Raw genomic sequence first — 20,870 nt, 5'->3', positions numbered from 1 at the left:
TTGAAATATGAATGTAGAAAATTGCATTTTCTATTCATTTGTTTTGCCCGTTGGTCATTTCGATCATTGAGTTATGAGATATCATTGAAATACTTCAACTCGTCAGAGTCTAGCTGTTTGATAAATTCGAGTTTCAGCTTCCAACTTCATCACACTTAAATAAATATATTAGAAACATAATAACAAGTTTTATTTTATCAAAATAAAGATTGCTAGTATTTTTGCAACCCAACGGTTTTGGTTTTTTTTGGCCTGAAACCACCAATTAATGCATTGAATATGGTTTATTTGGCACTGATTCTCTCATTCACAGCGGCATGTGATGAGAATAAAATCCATGTTACTCACATTAAAATTCATCTGATAAAAAAGAAAGAGAAAAATAAAACAAAATGAACCTCAATAATTCAAATTGGGAGAAAAAATTTGTTGTTTTCATTTATTTTTGTTTGTGTATATTTTAATGTGTATGATTAATATAAGTTTTATTTTTGTCACATGAGGCACGTAGGAGAGATCAATGTCAAATAAATAAAAATTTGTGGATTTAGTGGTTTCGAGCAAAAAAAATAAATAAATCCAAGTTATTGGATGAAAACCAAATAATGACAAATTACAAGACTAAAACAAAAAAAAGCTAACTTACATGAGTAAAATTACAATTTTTCAAAACAAATAAATATTACATGTTTAAAATAAAATGAACAATATCTCTATCATGAGTTATAGATTTTTTTTTAGGAGAGTTAACCTATCTCCTCATTTTTTCAAGTACTTATTTTTTTGTTTTATATATTGATAGAGGTTAGACTAATAATGGTAACCTCTATCAATATATAAAACAAAAAATAGTACCAACAAAATCTTGGTGTTATAGTCTTTTTTTTGGTCTTCATTTCAAAATTTATTCCCTCGTTATTTTTCATATTTATGATATGATTCCGTTTAAATATAATCAATTCAAATTACAACATGCATGTAATAATTTCAAATTATAGTTAGATTTTATAAATTTTTAAAATTATGATATTATCAATATTAACAGTGCCGGTCTTAGACTTTGAAGGGTCCGGTGCAAAAAAAAGGCCTTTGTATTTATATAAAACTAATACTAAAATCAATGATATAAAGATAATTTCATTATTTAATTACATAAACTAATTAGGGATGGAAAAAAATAACAATAGTTTCAGTATACCGCATTTACCGTACCGCAAAATAACGCACATATCGAATTTAATGGTATACCTACTATTTCGGTATGGTATGATACCCTACCGAACTTTTCGGTATCGGTATCGGTATAGATTTTAAAAAATTTCGGTATTTCGGTATATATCGAAATACTGAATTTTTTTTATCTACTTATATTAAAGTGTGAATTTCCATGGCCTCTCAGGGTGTGGATTGTTCCAAACAAGGGATAGCAGACGAGCAGCGTTGATAAGTATAGATTCTATGTCCTCATTCAGAGCTTTGTAGTTAGGATCGTGACTTCACTGCAAGTCAAATATAATGTACTTATTGACCCCTGCCACGAGTTTTAGCAAAAACCAGCGCCCACAAGTTTTAACAAAAACAAGCATTGGGTCGACCCAAGCTTGGTCGGTTATTTTGGTCTACACAAGCAAAATGTTGGATACATCAAAATTTGGTCTACCCAAAATGTGGGTAGACCCAACATTTTGCTTGGCCGAAATAACATTAAATAACATTTTGGTTGACCAAGCGTTGCGGTTAACGCTTGATCGACCCAGTGATGTTTTTTGGTCAACCTAAAGCGAGTAGAAGAAACAGAAACAATAAACCGAAATACCCCTAACCTCATTTTAGTTGAGGTCCTGTCCAGCTGGGGTTCTGTGCGGTGACCTCATATTGACCACCTGAGGTCCGCCTCTGAATATAAATCCAATTAATAATATAAAAAAATTACGGTAGAATGTATGCAACGAGCAATGCACTAGTATATATATATCTCTGATGGGTTTCGAGAAATAGACTTGCTTTGAACCGATTATGATTCACAAATCAAGCTAATTCTGCGCTTAAATTTCACTTCTACTTCTCCAAATTAAGCTGCAGACCAGTGGAGTATATCCCAACTGTACTCATATTTCCCAAACAAAACAGACCAAACATCACATTCTTGAATGCAAATTATGAGCTGAGTAGTTCGAAAGTTAAATTTTTGAGCACTCAACAAAAGGACATGGGGGCCTGCTTATTCTGTACGTTCAGTTCTCAGGTGAATTTGGACATCGTGTAATTAAAATTGTATCCCAGTACACATCATGTGATGCTAGTCAGAGGAAATTGAATGGGAACGAAGTTGAGAGTGTCCTGGTCTGAAAGAATCTAATTAAGACTGGAGGATCATAAATATCTAGAAAAAGCACATGCCTCGCCACTCGTTATGCAATGACATAGTCCCTTCTCAGTAGGGGCAGATCTTGTCTTGGTTCGATCTCAGGTGGTAGTCGTCATTCGTGTTAGGATATCATGTCTTGGTTTGATATCCGGTGATAGTGAAATAACCCCACTAAACATATATTGATCGGCTCGTCTGTTCCAACCTCGCAGCATGCGTTATAGAAAAAAATATTTGAGATATATAGTGGCCATTTTTTAGTCCTAAAATAAGTCTGGTACATGGAGTACTAGTCATTATATAGCAATGATATTATATAGAAAACGAATTAATGATATTGTCGAAAAAAATTTATTTGTCAGTTAGAATATGGTAAAGCTGATTCTTGAACTGATATAATTTAATATCAACCACTTTGTCTATTTGATCAAGACAAAATTGATCGGCCAAAAATAGTCATGCATGATTTCCTATTCAAATCGTTAGTTCCAAGTTAAATTCAGAAAATATAACAAATAATGTATCTGTTTGTCTTATCAGTACAACATCCTTTGAGTAGTTATCTTTTGATTTCCCAAACATATTAAATTCTTTCTCGAAAGTAATCCTCTCCATAATATCTTTATTTTTGAGAAATAAAATATAATAAATAATATAAAAACCAAAACATAAAAATTATTCCATATATACAATGCACGTGAAATAAAAAATTTCTACACGGAAGATTTCCTCTAAATATTAATCAACCACTAACTTGTCGTGGTGATTAATTAGAGAAGAAAAAAAGAAACTTACCATTAGACTTATTATTTTAACATAGTTCAATAACAAGAACCCTAGTAGAACGTGTGCGGATTCATCGGGAATGTTACGATGTTTAGCCAGTAATTAGCCCCATTCTCTTCAAGAAATCCCTCCAAACCATCTGCATTACGAGGATCGGGAGCATTTCCACAATCAATGCCATGTGGGAAGTCTGTAAACTCATCCAAAAAAACTGGAAACCTCGATGAATCAGCGTTAAAAGCAGGAATTTCACTTGGGTTTGTATTATCTTGAAGCTCCATCGAGTTCCCCACAATGGCCTTGAGCTCATCTGGGAAATGGTTGTTGTTGCTAGGGTTTCCAACTGCGCATCCACCAGTAATTTTTGCGTTATTAGCATCTATTGTTGTTGGGGTTTTTCCAACGAGTGGGTTTAGTGTATATATTGGGGATTCAAGGCTTGGACTATAGCCCTCAAAGAAGCTCTTTATCGGAGCTGTGGAAATGTTCTTTTTAGGTTTTGTCCATGTTTCTTGCCATTGTTTTAGCACGTTTAAACACGGAGGCACGAGTATAGGAGGAGGAGGTATCGGTGGAGGAGCTGTGGTTTCGTTTGGCTGAAATAGATGGCAGGACTCACGGACAAGTCGAGCTTCAGCTTGGAGCCGAGCATTTTCCCATTGAGCCATGTGGTTTAGGTTGGCCAAGTCCTTATATTGGCTGCAACCATAGGCATGCGTTTTCGGCTTGTGAGTCATCGGATCAATTCCCATTTTGATCAATCTTTTCTTGATATGAGTGTTCCAATGATTCTTTATTTGGTTGTCTGTTCGTTTTGGCAAGTGACTCGCAATTGCAGCCCATCTGAGAGAAGAAAATACAAAGAAATCAGTAATAGTATTCACTTATTAAATGATCAACCGATTAATTCAAAATAGAACAGTACTATCATGTGTTGACATATGAAAAAATGTACTTAGATAATTAGTACTTAAGACACCATTTGGCTAGTGAGATTGGACTTTCATCTATAATATAATAACGATAAATTGAAAATGACGTAAAGGTTGGACAAAAAAAGAGGTAAATTCCTATTTTTTATACCATTTAATTAATTTTTCACCTGTTTCCAAGAAAAGCATGAAGTTGAATGATGGTTTGTTCTCCTTGTGAGCTGAACTTTCCCCTTTCAATATCAGACCTCAAATAATTTGTCCATCTTAATCTACAGCTTTTCCCACATCTTTTCAGCCCTACACCCCATACGTACTTGATGTATTATGGTACCAAGTAAGAGAAATCCACAATATGTAATAAGTTGATGTCTCGCATATATTAATGTACATGTGAAACATATATATATATCCGCGGAATCATTTACTCAAAATCAAACCAACACGATCTAAACTTACGTATTTCCAGCTCAGACATCGTACCAACAAGCATTTTATCAGCAGTTTTCATGCAAAAATCCAGTTAAACAGAGCCATACAAAACCCCCCTTCTATATCCGATATTCGATGTGAGATATATGAATATCACATACCGGCTTTGGCCGGAAGGGAATGCCAGCTTCCATGGCCATGCTCTTGAACATAAGCTAATAGCTTTTGATCTTCTTCTAGTGTCCATGGCCCTCTCTTCAACCCGACTTTGTTGCAGCATGGAGGCCTCCCCATTCTCTTTTAAATTCAAATTAGGTGTGTACAAATTTAAGGCCACCATAGAGCACTATAAATAAGAGGATGATTTTTTGTACGTACTTTTTATTTATAACTTAAAAAATACTGTCTCCTTCCATGCACGATTCATGAGAAACTTTTATTAAGCAATTATACAATATATTTTGAAGAAGTGTGTACATATATAACTCAATTTTTAGAAAAAGAATTGGAATTTACATTTTTTCTCTCTTTTTTTCCAATTTGAGAATGTGGAGAGCTATATATATATATATATATATATACATACTCGTTCCAGTCGGATAATCCCTGATCATAATAAGCTGCACTAAATTTCTTTTCGTCTATATTTAAAGAAACTTTCAATATTTGAATCCGTAGGCTGTAACAACCCAAGAAACTATATATATAATTCTCTGTTAGTCGATTAATTGGTTAGTCGCGCCTCGAGTCAAATCCACTACTACTCTTGAAAATGTTTAAAAGCAAAATCTTAATTTTTTTTGAATCTGCCAATTAAAATTATTTAATTTGAGTAAATTAAAAATAGAACATTGAGAAGGACTGAATTTATTGAAGTACTTGACGAAGAAGGAGAAAATATGTATGGTATTTGATCTCGGTATTTATCATGTAATTTTTCTTCCAGGAATTTTACTACACATCTATTTGAAGGGAAAATAGCAAAAAAAAATTCCATAAAATTTCTTTTACTTTAAAAAATTATATTAAAATATTTTAATTAATTTTTTTTAAAAAAATAAAACTAGATTAAAAAAAACCTTATAATTTATTGATAAATATATATAAACTATTTTTTATACTGAAGAAACACAAATCCTTAATTTGTTGGAAGGTTTCTCTTTTTTTTTTTTTGTAGAGTTTTCATTTTTTTTGGGGAAGAAATACCTTTTTCAAAAAAAATTATTTTATTTGATAATAAATCTTTCTACATTTTTTAGTTAGGCATATGCACTTGGCTATGCATTCATTAATGTTATCTCATATTTAATTTACCTGGACACTTGTCATTTCTGCATTAATATATTGCTAAGCTAATTATGTAAAATAAATTAAATTAACTGTGTATATTTAAAGTTTAATTTTTTAAAATTTTAAAATAAAATTTAATTCTGACTTTGATCGCAAAATTGAAATTGGCTACAGAACACTTCTTTTTCTTTCCAAAATTATGTGAGTGAAGTTTCAGGTTATAATTAAGTAATCAGTGACAACAAATATATACTGAAAATAGTTACTTTTATCGACATTTTTTTTTGGAAAATATATTGAACATTAATTTTTTTTTAAATTTCAAGTCAAACAGAGTGATTACTGCTATATTATATTTATGATTGGAAAAATAATTATTCATGCCGAGAGATTAGAAAAAATATGACGTTTGGATTGTTATATAGTTTGAAAATTTTGAGTTGTACAATAATCACAAACTATAATTTTTTCTTTATAAAAAGACAAATATTTGATCTTGTAATTTGTATCAGAGCTGATATTATATAAGAAAATAACTTTTTGGTCCAGTAACATGTCTCTTTTTTTTTAGGTCCACTAACATTTCAATTTTCGGTGTTGATACAATGACTTATAAAATTTAGCTATTTTGGTCCATCTATCAACATAATGTTCATTCCCCCCCAAAAAAAAAACACTGATTAAATGATGGCTAAAGCTAATGGTTGCAAAAATTTGTGGATTTCTTGATTTTGATGGAAAAAAATTATTTGAAATTAATCAATTTAACGTTAAAAAAATCAAACAAATTAATTAAACTTTACAAGTTCTATGCATTTCACCAGAACTATTCAATTATTGTGTCACGAAAACGTGTTTTAGCTCTCATCTAATCAGCGTTTTGGAGAACATTGAATATTGCGGTAGTAGATGAACCAAAATACTCAAAATTCAAAAGTTATAATACCAAGATCAAAAATTGAAAAGTTAATGTACCAAAACAAATAAGAAAGACAAATTAACGTACCAAAAAATATTTTCCCTATTATGTATTCAAATCTAATAAGCTGCAAATAATGTGTTAGAATGAAGCGCTTAACACTAGGTCAAAAGCTATAACTATTACCCAAGACACAACTTTATTTTCTTACACTTGTGGCAACATAGAGCCCCAAACTAAGCGACACATGTACATGAGGGAATGCACCGATGTGGGTGCCAATAAGTTGGGATGTTAGGCCCTTGAATCCAATACGGTCTTTGGGGTCACGCCTCGCTGTTGATGTTGTATCAGTCACTCGATATCAGTGTTACCCTTATTGTGCCGCTAGTGTTGTTCTCAACAGAGATAGCCTTACCCACTAAGATATAACGTCCTTTTTTTATGGTCCACCTAGCCTACCAGATCAAACAACGTAATGTCAGCAACATGACATACAAGGTAATTTCTCGGGAGATCACTCATATCAGTACTTCCCTCACTCTTGCACACTTAACCCAACATAATGCAATTATTAACGAAAATACTATTGAGAATATTATATTCTCATGTTGGAAGAGTGGCCAAGACATGACACTAGTTTTATCAAATGATTTAAAAAATTTGAGTTACCTGTTTGATATTATCTGTGATGTTTGATAATCGTTTTACGACTCCATACCAAATGAATAATCACGTTTATGACTCCATACAACTTTATTTAATTTGAAAGTTTTTATTTGAATGTTATACAAATTATAATTATTAAACTTGCAGAATTTTTCAGAGTATATAACAATTGTGGATAAAAGCATGGAATGATAGATAAAAGAAGATTTTAATTTGATTTGATATAGCAATCTAAAAGTGGGAACTATTAGTAAATGTTTTTAACTGTGGAAGAGCTGGTTCCAATTTCAATTCAGTTTCAGATTTATTAAATGATTTTGAAGGATATTTCAATGCCAATTTGTTTGGGTTGATTCCACATTCTTTGTCACGACACAAATAAGGAAATTATAAATACATTTAAAAAGATGATAAATGTAAACAACTACAAGTAAATGTTTTTGGTGGTAGCACATCGTGCTTTTCGTCACACAAATTGTAATAATTTTAGCATAAAAAGTAATATTTTTTTCATGGATGACCCAAATAAGATATTCGTCTCACAAAATACGACCCTTAAGACCGTTTCACACAAATTTTTGCCCTAAAATTTATGGCTTATACATATCTACTACTACTTCTATTTAAAATAAATAAATAAGAAAAGCATTTTTCAACATTTATTCGAACGTTAAAAAACTGTTTCTAATTTTTTAAATAAAAACATTTTAAAAAATCCAAATTCGTCATCGACGCAAAACTGGAAGTACCAACATCAGTACTTAAAAGCACAGATAGTGTTAGCTAAAACTCCTGATCAATACCCCACCTGCATAGTTTAAAGTTGGCCATGAAGAATCCAGTGGTTTCTGTCTGCTAACTTAGAGTTCAGAAATAACAGGTAGATTAAATTGAATATTCTGAATTTTTAGGTGTCATAAACGACAAACATCAGAGGTAACAAGAGTTACATAATTTACCCGATCTACAAACAAGAACAATTTATTTGTTTAGTGTTGGGATATCAGGAAAATAAACAAGGTAACATCGCAGCGGAATATCAACAATGAATAAGATGAACACCAATATTTATAGTGGTTCACCCCAAGATTGGGCTACGTCCACTCTAAACCTCTCAAGGAGATCACTTCTTTATTAATAACAAATAACAAAGAAGACAAGAGAATTGAGAATACAAAGTATTTCACTCAGAACACTCTGATTTTAACACTCACTTTCTCTCCACTAATCTTATTCCTTCCGAGGATAAACACTCCTTAAGAAATCTCACACTAAATCCTTTATCTCAATTCTACACTTATGATTGTAGATGAGAGGATTTTGTGTTTTGGTGTGATTTTGGAATGAAGAATGAATGTGTATTTATAGGTGAAGTTTAGGAAAAAAAACAAAAATTAAAACCTCATTGCTTACATAATCAAACCAACCATTTTTGACTAATCACAAAACATGTGTTAATTATTTGTCAAAAATGATGTGCCTTGAATTCAAATTGTTGGCTTGATTTGTTTAACAATTCTCCCCCTCAAGCACATTTTGTGAATTCAATCATACCTGCAACAGCTTTATAGAACTCCAACTTCCATTTCGGCAATGTCTTGGTCATCATATCAGATCCATTTTCATCCGTGTGAATCTTCTCAAGTTTCAACAACTTCTTCTCCAATACATCTCGTATCCAATGATAGCGTACATCAATATGTTTTGATCTTGAATGCATTATAAGATTCTTTCCAATATGAATTGCACTCTGACTGTCACAGAACAACTTGTATTGATCTTGCATAAAACTTAATTCCTCCAAAAACCCTTTCATCCATAACAGCTCCTTGCATGCCTCAGTTGCTGCAATGAACTCCGCTTTAGTGATTTACAATGCTACACATTTTTGCAACTTTGACTGCCATGACACAGCTCCCCCTGCAAATGTAATCAGGTAACCTGATGTGGATTTTCGAGAGTCAATATCTCCTGCCATATCTGCATCTGTGTAGCCTACAAGCTCAAGTCTGGATCCTCCAAAACTCAATCTATGTTTAGAGGTTCCCCGTATATATCTGAATATCAATTTTACTGCAGCCCAATGTTCCTTTCCTGGTTTTGAAAGAAATCTACTCACTACACCTACTGAATGAGCTAAATCCGGCCGAGTACATACCATGGCATACATCAGACTTCCAACAGCTGAAGCATATGGAACACTTTTCATTTCTTCTTCCTCATCATCTGTAATAGGACTCTGCTTTGAGTTCAACTTGAAGTGGTTGACAAGAGGACATCCAACCGCTTTGGCCTGGTCCATGTTGTACCTTTGAAGTACCTTCTCAATATACTTCTCCTGCGACAACCAGGTCTTCTTGGCATACCTGTCTCGATGGATTTCCATACCAATAATTCTTTTTGCTGTCCCCAAGTCTTTCATAGAAAAATTCTTGCTTAGTTGCTTCTTTAGGCCTTTGATTTCAGAAGCATCTTTGCCAACAATTAACATGTCATCTACATAGAGCAGAAGCACCATCAAATCATCATCAGAGGTATCTTTGACAAACACACAATGGTCTGCAGTGGTTTTCTTGAATCCCTGTTAAGTTATCACTGATTCAAACTTCTTGTACCACTGTCTTGGTGCTTGCTTGAGACCGTACAAACTATTCTTTAGTCTACACATGAGGTCCTCTTTCCCCTTCTCTGCAAACCCTTCTGGTTGCTCCATGTAGATTTCTTCCTCCAAATCCCCATGAAGGAATGCGGTCTTGACATCCATTTGTTCCACCTCCAGATCAAGCTCAGCTGCTAACCCTAGCACAATCCGGATGGATGTCATCTTCCCCACAGGTGAAAATATTTCGTCAAAGTCGACCCCATGTTTCTGTCCGAAACCTTTGACGACAATCCTAGCTTTGAATCTTGGTTAACTACTGTGTTCTTCGTGCTTCAATCTGAACACGCATTTATTCTTCAAAGCTTTCTTGCCTTTCGGCAACTTCACCAGCTCAAATGTCTCATTTTCATGCAATGATTGCATTTCTTCTTTCATAGCCTCCATCCACTTATCTTTGTGTTCACTGGTAATAGCTTCATCGAAGTTCTCTGGTTCTCCCCCGTCAGTTAGCAGGATATATTCATTTGAGGAATATCTGGTTGAGGGTCGCACTTCTCTTCCAGAACGTGTGGTCATTGTACCATGAGAACTTTCTGCTGGTGATTCACTGTGAACACGGATCTCATCATCATCCTCATGATCATTCTGCAATTCTTCATCTTCAACCGGTTGTGGATTTACCGTTGAAGGCCACCATTCCAGATCTTGTTCAGATCCAGAATTCTCCTTTTCCTCAGTCTCCAAGAATTCATTCTCCTGAAATACGACATCACGACTTCTTATAGGCTTTTTGAGATCTGTATTGTAGAACTTGTAACCAAGTTGATCCTCGCCATAGCCTATAAATATGCACTTTCTTGTTTTGACATCCAACTTCATTCTTTCATCATTTGGTATATGAACATAAGCAACACAGCCAAATACCCGCAAATGATTATAGGAAACTTCTTTGCCTTGCCACACCTGCTCCGGGACATCATGATTGAGAGGAACACAAGGTGAACGATTCAATATATATGCTGCAGCAACCACAGCCTCACCCCAAAATTCCTTAGTCAGCCTTGCATGTGAAAGCATGCTTCTGACTCTTTCTGCCAAAGTTCTATTCATCCTCTCAGCAAATCCGTTGAGTTGTGGTGTCTTTGGTGGTTGTGTTTGATGTCTGATTCCGTTCCTTTTGCATATCTCATCAAAGGTTCCAATGTATTCTCCTCCATTATCCGTTCGAATATATTTCAGTTTAATGGATGTTTGCCGTTCAACCAAGTTTAGAAAATTGTTGAATGTTTCCGCAACTTGGTCTTTGGTTTTGAGTGTCCACACCCAAATTTTTCGAGAATGATCATCGATAAAAGTTACCTAGTATCTCGCTCCTCCGAGCGACAATGGCATCGGACCACATAGATCTAAGTGCACCAGATCTAGTATTTTATCGGCTCTGCTAGGAGGTGAACTTTTGAATGATATCTTGTTTTGTTTTCCGGCTAAGCATTTTGTGCATTGTTTCATATGAACCTGCTTTATACTGAGCAGAACTTGCTTGCTCACAAGGCGTGTAAGATTCTTTCACTTGTGTGACACAGACGTCGGTGCCACAACTCTGTTGAGTTTTCTTCCCCTGTGTAGTTCACACCTTCATAATGATTTTCCTGAACTACATACAGCTTTGACATCTTTAATCCTTTTGCCACCACAAGTGAGCCTTTTGAAATCTTACATATCCCATTTCGTAAGGTTGTGCAGAAACCTTCTTCATCAAGTCTTTCGACAGATATCAGACTCAGACGCATATCTGGCACATGCCTGACGTCTTTCAGGATCAGTGTAGAGCCATCCACGGTAGTCAAGCTCACATCTCCCTTTCCCACGACTCTGGATAAGTCGTTATTCCCCATCCTCACCACACCAAAGTCCCCTTGTGTGTAGGATGTAAAGCATTCTCTTCGAGATGTGACGTGGACTGTTGCTCCACTATCGATCACCCAACTAGTTACTTGAGTTGCCAAATTTACGGACTCTTGCTCTAGCTCGTGAACAACATTTAATTCGTCAATGGCGTTTGTTTGCTCATCATCGGTTTCATGTTTATCTTTCGGTTTTCGGCAGTATTTTTTAATATGTCCGTTTTCTCCACAGCGATAACACTTTATGTTGGCATATCTCCCCGAGGACTTGCTTCTTCTTGGCTTTTGATTTGTGTTTTTCTTGATCTTGTTTCTCCTCCTTGACTCAGCAGCCAAAACATCTGACTGTGAGGTAGAGGATCCTTGAGATCTCCGCCTCATCTCTTCATTCAAGATTCCACTCTTGATGAAATCCATACTCACGACTCCTCCTGGTGCTGTGTTCGTGAGTGATACCTTCAGAGTCTCCCAAGACTCTGGCAATGAAGCTAGCACAATCAAAGCTATCACCTTGTCATCAAGTTTTATGCTCATACTTGATAACTGCTCCACGAATCCTTGAATCTCATTCAGATGATCTGCGACCAGAGTTCCTTATTTGTATCGAACTTGGACAAGCTTGCTCAAATAGAACAATTTGTTGTTGCCACTTTTGGATGCATATAGTGTCTCCAACTTCGTCCAAAGCGTACGAGCATGTGTCTTGTTAGATATGTGATTATACACGTTGTCATCGACAAATTGTTGGATGTACCCGTCGACTTGCTCGTGCTCGAAGTTCCATTCGGCATCCGATTTATCATCTGGTTTAGACTCGCTGAACACCGGTAGGTGCATCTTGGTGACGAATAGAAGATCTTTCATCTTACTTTTCCAAAGTTGATAATTAGAGCCATTAAGACTAATCATCTTGCTTGTGTGTACCTCCATCTTTTGTGATTGCTACCAACGAATTAATCGTCAAAGCCTGAACACAAAAGAACCACTTCCCTAATACTGTCTAGAAAGCCTTTTCTGATGTGGAAGTTCAGACTAAGCTGCAACCACAGAGCATACGAGGACATCCTATAGTATTTGAGAACCTCGCTCTGATACCAGTTGTTGGGATATCAGGAAAATAAACGAGGTAACATCGCAGCGGAATATCAACGATGAATAAGATGAACACCAATATTTATAGTGGTTCACCTCAAGATTGGGCTACGTCCACTCTAAACCTCTCAAGGAGATCACTTCTTTATTAAGAACAAAGAAGACAAGAGAATTGAGAATACAAAATATTTCACTCAGGACACTCTGATTTTAACACTCACTTTCTCTCCACTAATCCTATTCCTTCCAAGGATAAACACTCCTTAATAAATCTCACACTAAATCCTTTATCTCAATTCTACACTTATGATTGTAGATGAGAGGATTTTGTGTTTTGGTGTGATTTTGGAATGAAGAATGAATGGGTATTTATAGGTGAAATGTAGGAAAAAAACAAAAATTAAAACCTCATTGCTTACATAATCAAACCAACCATTTTTGACTAATTACAAAACATGTGTTAATTATTTGTAAAAAATGATGTGACTTGAATTCAAATTGTTGGCTTGATTTGTTTAACATTTAAAACGAAAAATTGCTTTCACAGAGCAGCATTTATGATTAAAAAAAACAAAACTCAAATTCAGACTTCTACCATGTAAACCCCTGCAAAATAAGAGAAAACACTTAGAAAATTTTCTGGAATCCAGAATGTTATTGACTCATCAGAAGGATGTTAAGCCGGTAATATGTCGGAATTTTTCATATGAGACCCAGCATACAAATTGTCAAGGGCCGAGCCTAGCCCACGTAGGTAGGAATCCCTTCCACAGTGCCCGAAATCCCTCATTTCTCACAGTCTTCACTAGACAATCATAGGAGTTTCTATATTTAAACTTGCTTCCATCCACCCCAGTAGTTTGGTTCATCATTCTAGTCTTAACTACGTCTGCTGGACAGCTCAATACAGTAGCTGAAAGACCAGACATAATGGAAGACATAGTGTGGGCATAGATGTCATCATTACAAATCTGATTTTCGATAATGAATCTTTTGGCATGGTCATAGCAATCTAATTCACCCATGTTAACTAAGAATGCTCTTTGGACATCAGGGGGAAACACCTTTCCAAAGTCCTGCGTATCCTTCAGAGTGAATGAACTTGATTAGGGTATCGAACAGCCCCGAGTACCTAGGTTGTATACCTTGGCTCACCATTCGAGCATCTGCTTGCATCCTCACTTTGATGAGATCAGCAGGGCTTGCAATTACCTAGGCTAGAAACATAATGTAAGAACCGGAAAGTCTCGGTTTTGACATACGATAATCAAAGTTGAAATGTGAAGGAGCTACTGAGCACATTCAGGGAATGATTATATTGCACCGTAATCAGTCGTTATGAATTAAAGTTATGACGAAACATAAAATAATTTTTGAGTAAGCTAGTTGTTCCCTCTAGAGTGAAGGGGTATATAGAAGTTTGACTGCAAGGCCAAGAATCCGAGCAGAGCTGAAATCAGATATCATGATCCAACAGCTAGACGAGGAAGGAATATGGAGAAAACTGTAAATGAAAAATCATAATTCGTGATAAGATGATACAGACGATGACAAGTGTTACCTGCATGAATGTGTATACAAGGAACTTATAAAAATAAAGAATCAGAGCGTTTATTCAATGATCACGCAAAAGCACCACAAGGTAACGGGCAGTAATCCCATGTTTGATGAAGGAACACGCACACATGCAAATTTAACAAACACACACCCAATCACAAAGGCTGATAGGCACACACGGACTACATATATTTATTCAAATTTAATCATTTTCACCCGAACAATGACAATGGCATAGGATATGTAATGTCCAAGGTCAAATCATCATTTGTTTGTGTCAGATCAGCGTTTTGGTGAAAAATGACCAAAATTTGAAAAAAGTGCAATATGATGGACTAAGACTATGAATTGATAGATAACATGACTAAAATTTTAAAAAATGTGTATGACAAAAAATATTGTTATACCTCAATTTTATACTGCAAAAAAAAAAAACAAACAAAAATCCTTAATATGTCGGAAGATTTCTCGAGTTTTTGTAGTGTTTTCTTAAAAAAAATATATTCCATTCATATGTAAATGTCGTGCAGAAAATGAGAGTTTGCCTTGAAGACCAAAATTCTTCTTTCGACTGCTAACACGTTTTAGGTTAATTGGTTTTTTCATATTTATTATTATTTCAGAAAAAATAATATATTTTATAATTATCTATTTGAAAGATAACTAATTATTTTATTTGATGCTAAATATTTTTACATGTGTTAATCAGGCATATGCACTTGGTGATGTAATGTATTTTGATTTATTAATGTTATCTCTCGTATTTACCTTGACACTTGTCACTTTTGCATTGATTATCACTGAGAAAATTTCGTAAAACCAATTTAATAATTAATTAATTCATGTTCAATTGACTTTGATCTCCTATAGCACACCTTTTCTTTAATTTTTTCAAAATTAATTGAGTGAAGTTTCTGGTTATGATCGAGTCAAGAGTGACAAGAAAATACAGAGGCGAAACCAGATTTTTAAATCTCGGGGCTAAATTAAATATACTATATCGATATCGAGATCGTCAACAAAATTATAAACGAAACACAACTTTAACCATCATTTACACCCAAAAATGCTCTTTCAATCTCAACAACTTATAAAACACATAAGCTTATAAAAAAAATTACACAAAAAAATATCACATACAATTTCAATAGCCAAAGCACAAAAACTAGTGAAAACATTATGCACATTTAGACTTGAAAACCACTAGAAACCACCACCACAATTGAAAATACTAATTAAAATATGGGCTGATATTAAGCTGGGACAGATTCCATTCTCTGGATGGAGGCCCGATATAGAAGATATGCCCAAGCCCGAATCAAAATTTTAAAGATATATAAAGAAAAGAAAATATATATATACCACTTAATCTCATAAGATAATCAATATATCATCTAACTGATTAAATTTAATTATGATATGCCCAAGCCCGAATCAAAATTTTAAAGATATAAATAAAAGAAAACATATATATACCAATTAATCTCATAAGATAATCAATATATCATCTAACCGATTAAATTTAATTATTTAATAAATAATTACGATATATATAATTAAGAATTTAATTAAGGACACCCACAATGGGGTGTTAAATAGGTGTTATAACACCCATTTAACACCCCTCTCCATGAGTGGGCGTTATAACGCCTACTCACAGGTGATAGAGTAAGGGGCGTTAAATTGATTGAACGCCCCTCTGTCAGTTTATTTTTTAAAAAAAATTCGACAATTAGCGACTATTTTTTAAATACCGTCGCTAATTTGCGACATTTTTCGACAAACCGTCGCTGACGCGCCGGCTCCACATGTTTTGAATTATTTTAATTTTGCTTTTAAATTTTTGACTTTCCTTTCAACGGTTATGAATTATTATTTCATATGTTAGTTTTAATTTCATCAAAGTATGGTTTATTTCTAAGTTATTGTTTCATTTCAATTTCATAATTATTTCTTTTGAACACCTATTTTATTTAATAAATATATTTTAAAAAAAATTAATATTATATTTTAAAATTAATAAAATTATTTTATTAAAAATAAGATGGTTTTAAAAATTAGAATAATGATTTAAATAATGTAAAATATATTTAAAACATATTTATTTAATATGAAAAAAATTTAAGATGATTGAGTGGACTGTGGGACCCACAAATAATGAGTTTGAATGTTAAAAGGAATGTGGGTAAAAGAGATATGTTGTTATAATGAGTATGTGGCAGTGGACCTCAGGCTTTTTGATGAGTTGGTGGGTGTTATTGTGGATGTTCTAAGGGCAACGCCCCTCTGTCAGTTTATTTTTTTAAAAAAAATTCGAAAATTAGCGACTATTTTTTAAATACCGTCGCTAATTTGCGACATTTTTCGACAAACCGTCGCTGACGCGCCGGCTCCACATGTTTTGAATTATTTTAATTTTGCTTTTAAATTTTTGACTTTCCTTTCAACGGTTATGAATTATTATTTAATATGTTAGTTTTAATTTCATCAAAGTATGGTTTATTCCTAAGTTATTGTTTCATTTCAATTTCATAATTATTTCTTTTGAACACCTATTTTATTTAATAAATATATTTTAAAAAAAATTAATATTATATTTTAAAATTAATAAAATTATTTTATTAAAAATAAGATGGTTTTAAAAATTAGAATAATGATTTAAATAATGTAAAATATATTTAAAACATATTTATTTAATATGAAAAAAATTTAAGATGATTGCGTGGACTGTGGGACCCACAAATAATGAGTTTGAATGTTAAAAGGAATGTGGGTAAAAGAGATATGTTGTTATAATGAGTATGTGGCAGTGGACCCCAGGCTTTTTGATGAGTTGGTGGGTGTAATTGTGGATGTTCTAAGGGCACCCACATTGGTGCATTAATGGGTGATTATTAACACCCATTAATATTCATGCACCAATGTGGGTGCGTGAATTATTAATCTTGGCTGCCATCTCATCCAAGAAATTCATCAGAATGAACGGCATTATTTCGCAAATAGCGACGGTTTTTCATAAACCGTCGTAAATTGAAAAACGTCGCTACTTACGACGGTGTCTCAAAACCCGTCGCTACTTGCGACGGTTTTTCACAAACCGTCGCTATGTGCGACGCTTTCTCACAATACTATTTATTTTTAAATAATATTTGTTGTAAAAATTTAACAAAATTAGAAAGATATTGAATTAATTAAAATAAAAAAAAAATGAGTATGTGGACAGTGGGACCCATAAATAATGAAATTTGATATTAAATGAATGTGAGTGTGTGTTAATAATGGGAAAGTGTTAATGTAATGAATATGTGGCTCGTGGACCCCATAATTTTTTAGGAGATGGAAAGTTAATAACATAGATTAATGTGGACGGATGCGGATGCCCTAAGAAGAACTCATTATTTTGGCTTGGGATTGAAACCGTAATTAGTACTTTATTTAGTTTCGGTTTTCAAAGAAAAAGTCGAAAAAGAATATTTGAAACATATTACGCTTTCATAATTAAATTGAACAGTGCCATAATCTGCTGTTAAGATTGGGACTTGGACCTAACTCAACTCCAAAAGCTATCTCGAGGGGGGAGGATTATCAAAGACCATATATACAGCTCACATGAATTTTATCCAACCGATGTGAGACAACTAACACACACCCTCATGCCCAAGAATGAATATTTAGAATATGAAGTTTATAAATGACCCAACTATGGGCAGAACGGGTAGCCCAACTATGACAATCTAATACATAACGGTGGAATCTGAGCTCTGATACCATGTTAAGATTGAGATTTAGACCTAAATCAACTCCAAAAACTAGCTCAAAGAGATAAGATTGTCCAAGCCCAATATGCAATTTAGATAAAAGGTCCGCTATGGATAGTTTTAATACAAAAATTATTGTGATACAGTTTTATGGATTAATTTTATGAAACATATGCATATTTTCAATCTGATCCAAGTAATGAAAAAATATTATTATTTATGACAAAAATTACTTTTCATGTTAGGTATGAGTTGAATCGACTCGTCTCACTGATAAAGATATGATAAAGATATATAAGATCATCTCACAATTTTTTTTTTTATGTTTTAAAATTTACAAGCATAAAAAATATACAAGTAAATACTAGGTTTGATGATCATTTAAGATTAAGCAAGATAACATATGCACGTGACTTCTCTTTATTAGCAGATTTCTACATAGGAAATATTCGAATTCCTTGATGAGCAAATTAACTAACCCTAATTAAACACTAATCTGGTTACCCTCTATGTCCTAACGTGGTGCTTGATCTCTTAAAATAACATGATTGATCATAATGGAGAATTCAACAAATTTAATAGCTCATTCCAGTAACTCTTGTCATCTTCATTATCTTCGAAGAAGACACCAACCAAATTGTCGTAATTCGTAGTCACAAAATCTGTTGCACTCGTGTGGCTATAATTATAGTTATCGTCTTGAAACTGTTGTGAATTCACCATTTTACCCTTGACTCCATTGTAGGTGGTGTTAATAGAAACCATTGAACCTCCGTTGATGAGATCATTAAGTGGAATTATGTTCGAGTTGCTGGAGATGGTGAATGTAGACGTTGGAGGCTCGAGGCTTCCGGTGACTGAGCTGAAAGAGCCGTTGGCTGTGGCTGTTGTGGCTAGCCAGACTCTTAGCACGTCTAAGCATGGTGGAGGTGGCGGGGCGGTGGCTTTGCGAAGAAGTTGGAGGTGGAGGTCAGATAAACGTTTTGACTCACGAACAAGCCTGGCTTCGGCTTCCAGCCGAGCCGTCTCCCACTGTGCCATGTGGTTGAGGTTGGCGGCTAGTCTGGATTGAGCTGAGCCGTCGGGGCTAACGTTCTTCGGCTTGTGGGTCGACGGGTCGATGCCCATTCGAGCTAACCGTTTCTTGAGACGGGTGTTCCAGTAGTTCTTGACTTCGTTATCGGTTCTCTTTGGTAAATGGCTTGCTATTACGGACCACCTAACATATATTATGTAAATTGAATTCATAAATTGTATTTTGTGTATGAAAATCATGCAAGGAAATTAGTATTCCTTGATATTATCATCAACTTGTTTAACTCGACATTGTGTTTTTTTATAGCAATTCATTACGTAGAAATTTTACCATATGAAAAACACGAATATAAATTTTAAAAAAAGTAAATAAAGACTATCCCACTAACAACTGACTCATCTCACCTCAATAATCGAAATAGATCGTATAATTTAAAAATTTTGAGTTTATATGATTACTATATATATTGTCTATAACTTTTGATTCAAAGATAATATTCGGATACACCTACATATAGATATATCAAATATTAATCTTCGTTACAATATTAATATTGTTACCTCACTTACCTGTTGCCTAAAAGAGCATGAAGTCTAATAATGGTCTTCTCTTCTTGCACACTGAATTTTCCTCTCTTGATATCAGGCCTTAGATAATTTTTCCACCTCAGTCTGCAACTTTTCCCACACCTTTCAAGCCCTGCATATATGCCACATACCATAATTAAATCATCACTAATCATTGTTCAGTTTGCTTAATCATTTCGCAAACCGTCAATTTTTCGAGTCGTTTATACCTCTACTTTTTTCTTAACTAATTTTTGAACTAAAGAACCAAAATTAAAACTTACTATTTTTATTTATTTTGATAATTAAATTTTGATGTGTACGTAACCCCGTGAAGTATACGTTGATTCTTGGATCCGCCCTTTGATGAAAAAGCATACAGCGTAATAATATTATTACAAATCCAGTACAAATTGCATGCATGCAAGTAAATCGATGTTCAATAATAAATATTTTTACCAGCTTTTTCAGGCAGAGCTCGCCAACTCCCATGGCCAAACTGTTCAATGTACTCGCACAACTTCTGGTCTTCATCTCGAGTCCAAGGACCTTTCTTCACCTCAATCTTTTCACTCGAATTATTCGATATTCTTCCCATTTTAGTGCTATTACAACGTGCGTTTGCAACTTCACAAAAAAAAAAGGGTGTAAAAATCTGTTATACACTTGAGATATGATTTGCAATGCATGTAAGAACATATATATATATACACACACAAAGAGAGAGATATATGAAGATATAAATTCAGTTACTGTACTCTGAGAGGTATGTGGGATTGATTATTTACCTAATCCTTTTATGACAAAACCCCACTTGGCACATACTACAAATAGGGTTATTGAATCATTACTCAATCTCTGCTTCACTTGTCTAGTTTGTGTGAGTGCGTGAAAGAAGTAAGAGTTAATGCAACTTTGAACTGCCTCGAATTATTCTGTCGGGGGGGAATAAATAGACT

At 34.1% G+C, this 20,870-nt stretch overlaps 2 protein-coding genes and 1 pseudogene across 2 annotated transcripts; all 3 read right to left on the bottom strand.

Annotated features, from left to right (window-relative positions):
* Nucleotides 1-3,204: 3,204 nt before the first annotated feature.
* On the bottom strand, nt 3,205-4,812 carry LOC140981698 (transcription factor MYB106-like). Its single transcript, XM_073448112.1, has 3 exons — nt 4,680-4,812; nt 4,257-4,386; nt 3,205-3,997 (listed from the first exon to the last, which is right to left on the bottom strand). Exons 1-3 carry the CDS (start codon nt 4,810-4,812, stop codon nt 3,205-3,207), a joined length of 1,056 nt encoding a protein of 351 aa, XP_073304213.1.
* An 8,847-nt stretch (nt 4,813-13,659) lies between these two features.
* LOC140981697 (mitochondrial uncoupling protein 3-like) lies at nt 13,660-14,296 on the bottom strand (annotated as a pseudogene).
* Nucleotides 14,297-18,734: 4,438 nt separating this feature from the next.
* LOC140981530 (transcription factor MYB106-like) lies at nt 18,735-20,574 on the bottom strand. Its single transcript, XM_073447954.1, has 3 exons — nt 20,371-20,574; nt 19,915-20,044; nt 18,735-19,528 (listed from the first exon to the last, which is right to left on the bottom strand). The coding sequence occupies exons 1-3, from the start codon at nt 20,507-20,509 to the stop codon at nt 18,862-18,864; spliced, it is 936 nt and encodes a 311-aa protein (XP_073304055.1). The 5' UTR covers nt 20,510-20,574; the 3' UTR covers nt 18,735-18,861.
* Nucleotides 20,575-20,870: the final 296 nt, after the last annotated feature.

Source organism: Primulina huaijiensis, chromosome 7, assembly GCF_012295235.1.
Source record: "Primulina huaijiensis isolate GDHJ02 chromosome 7, ASM1229523v2, whole genome shotgun sequence".
Classification (NCBI taxonomy): domain Eukaryota; kingdom Viridiplantae; phylum Streptophyta; class Magnoliopsida; order Lamiales; family Gesneriaceae; genus Primulina; species Primulina huaijiensis.
Note: the sequence above shows the minus strand (reverse complement) of the source record. Positions and strands in the feature narration are given on the sequence as shown.

Bases quoted from the DNA above. Each gene is read 5' to 3' on its own strand.
- LOC140981698 (XM_073448112.1), bottom strand. From the start codon at position 4,812: ATGGGGAGGCCTCCATGCTGCAACAAAGTCGGGTTGAAGAGAGGGCCA. The intron at 4,387-4,679 runs GTATGTGATATT...TATGGGGTGTAG, and splicing joins TTCCCTTCCGGCCAAAGCCG to GGCTGAAAAGATGTGGGAAA. The intron at 3,998-4,256 runs GTGAAAAATTAA...TTCTTCTCTCAG, and splicing joins CATGCTTTTCTTGGAAACAG to ATGGGCTGCAATTGCGAGTC.
- LOC140981530 (XM_073447954.1), bottom strand. From the start codon at position 20,509: ATGGGAAGAATATCGAATAATTCGAGTGAAAAGATTGAGGTGAAGAAA. The intron at 20,045-20,370 runs GTAAAAATATTT...GCATATATGCAG, and splicing joins AGCTCTGCCTGAAAAAGCTG to GGCTTGAAAGGTGTGGGAAA. The intron at 19,529-19,914 runs GTAAGTGAGGTA...AATATATGTTAG, and splicing joins CATGCTCTTTTAGGCAACAG to GTGGTCCGTAATAGCAAGCC.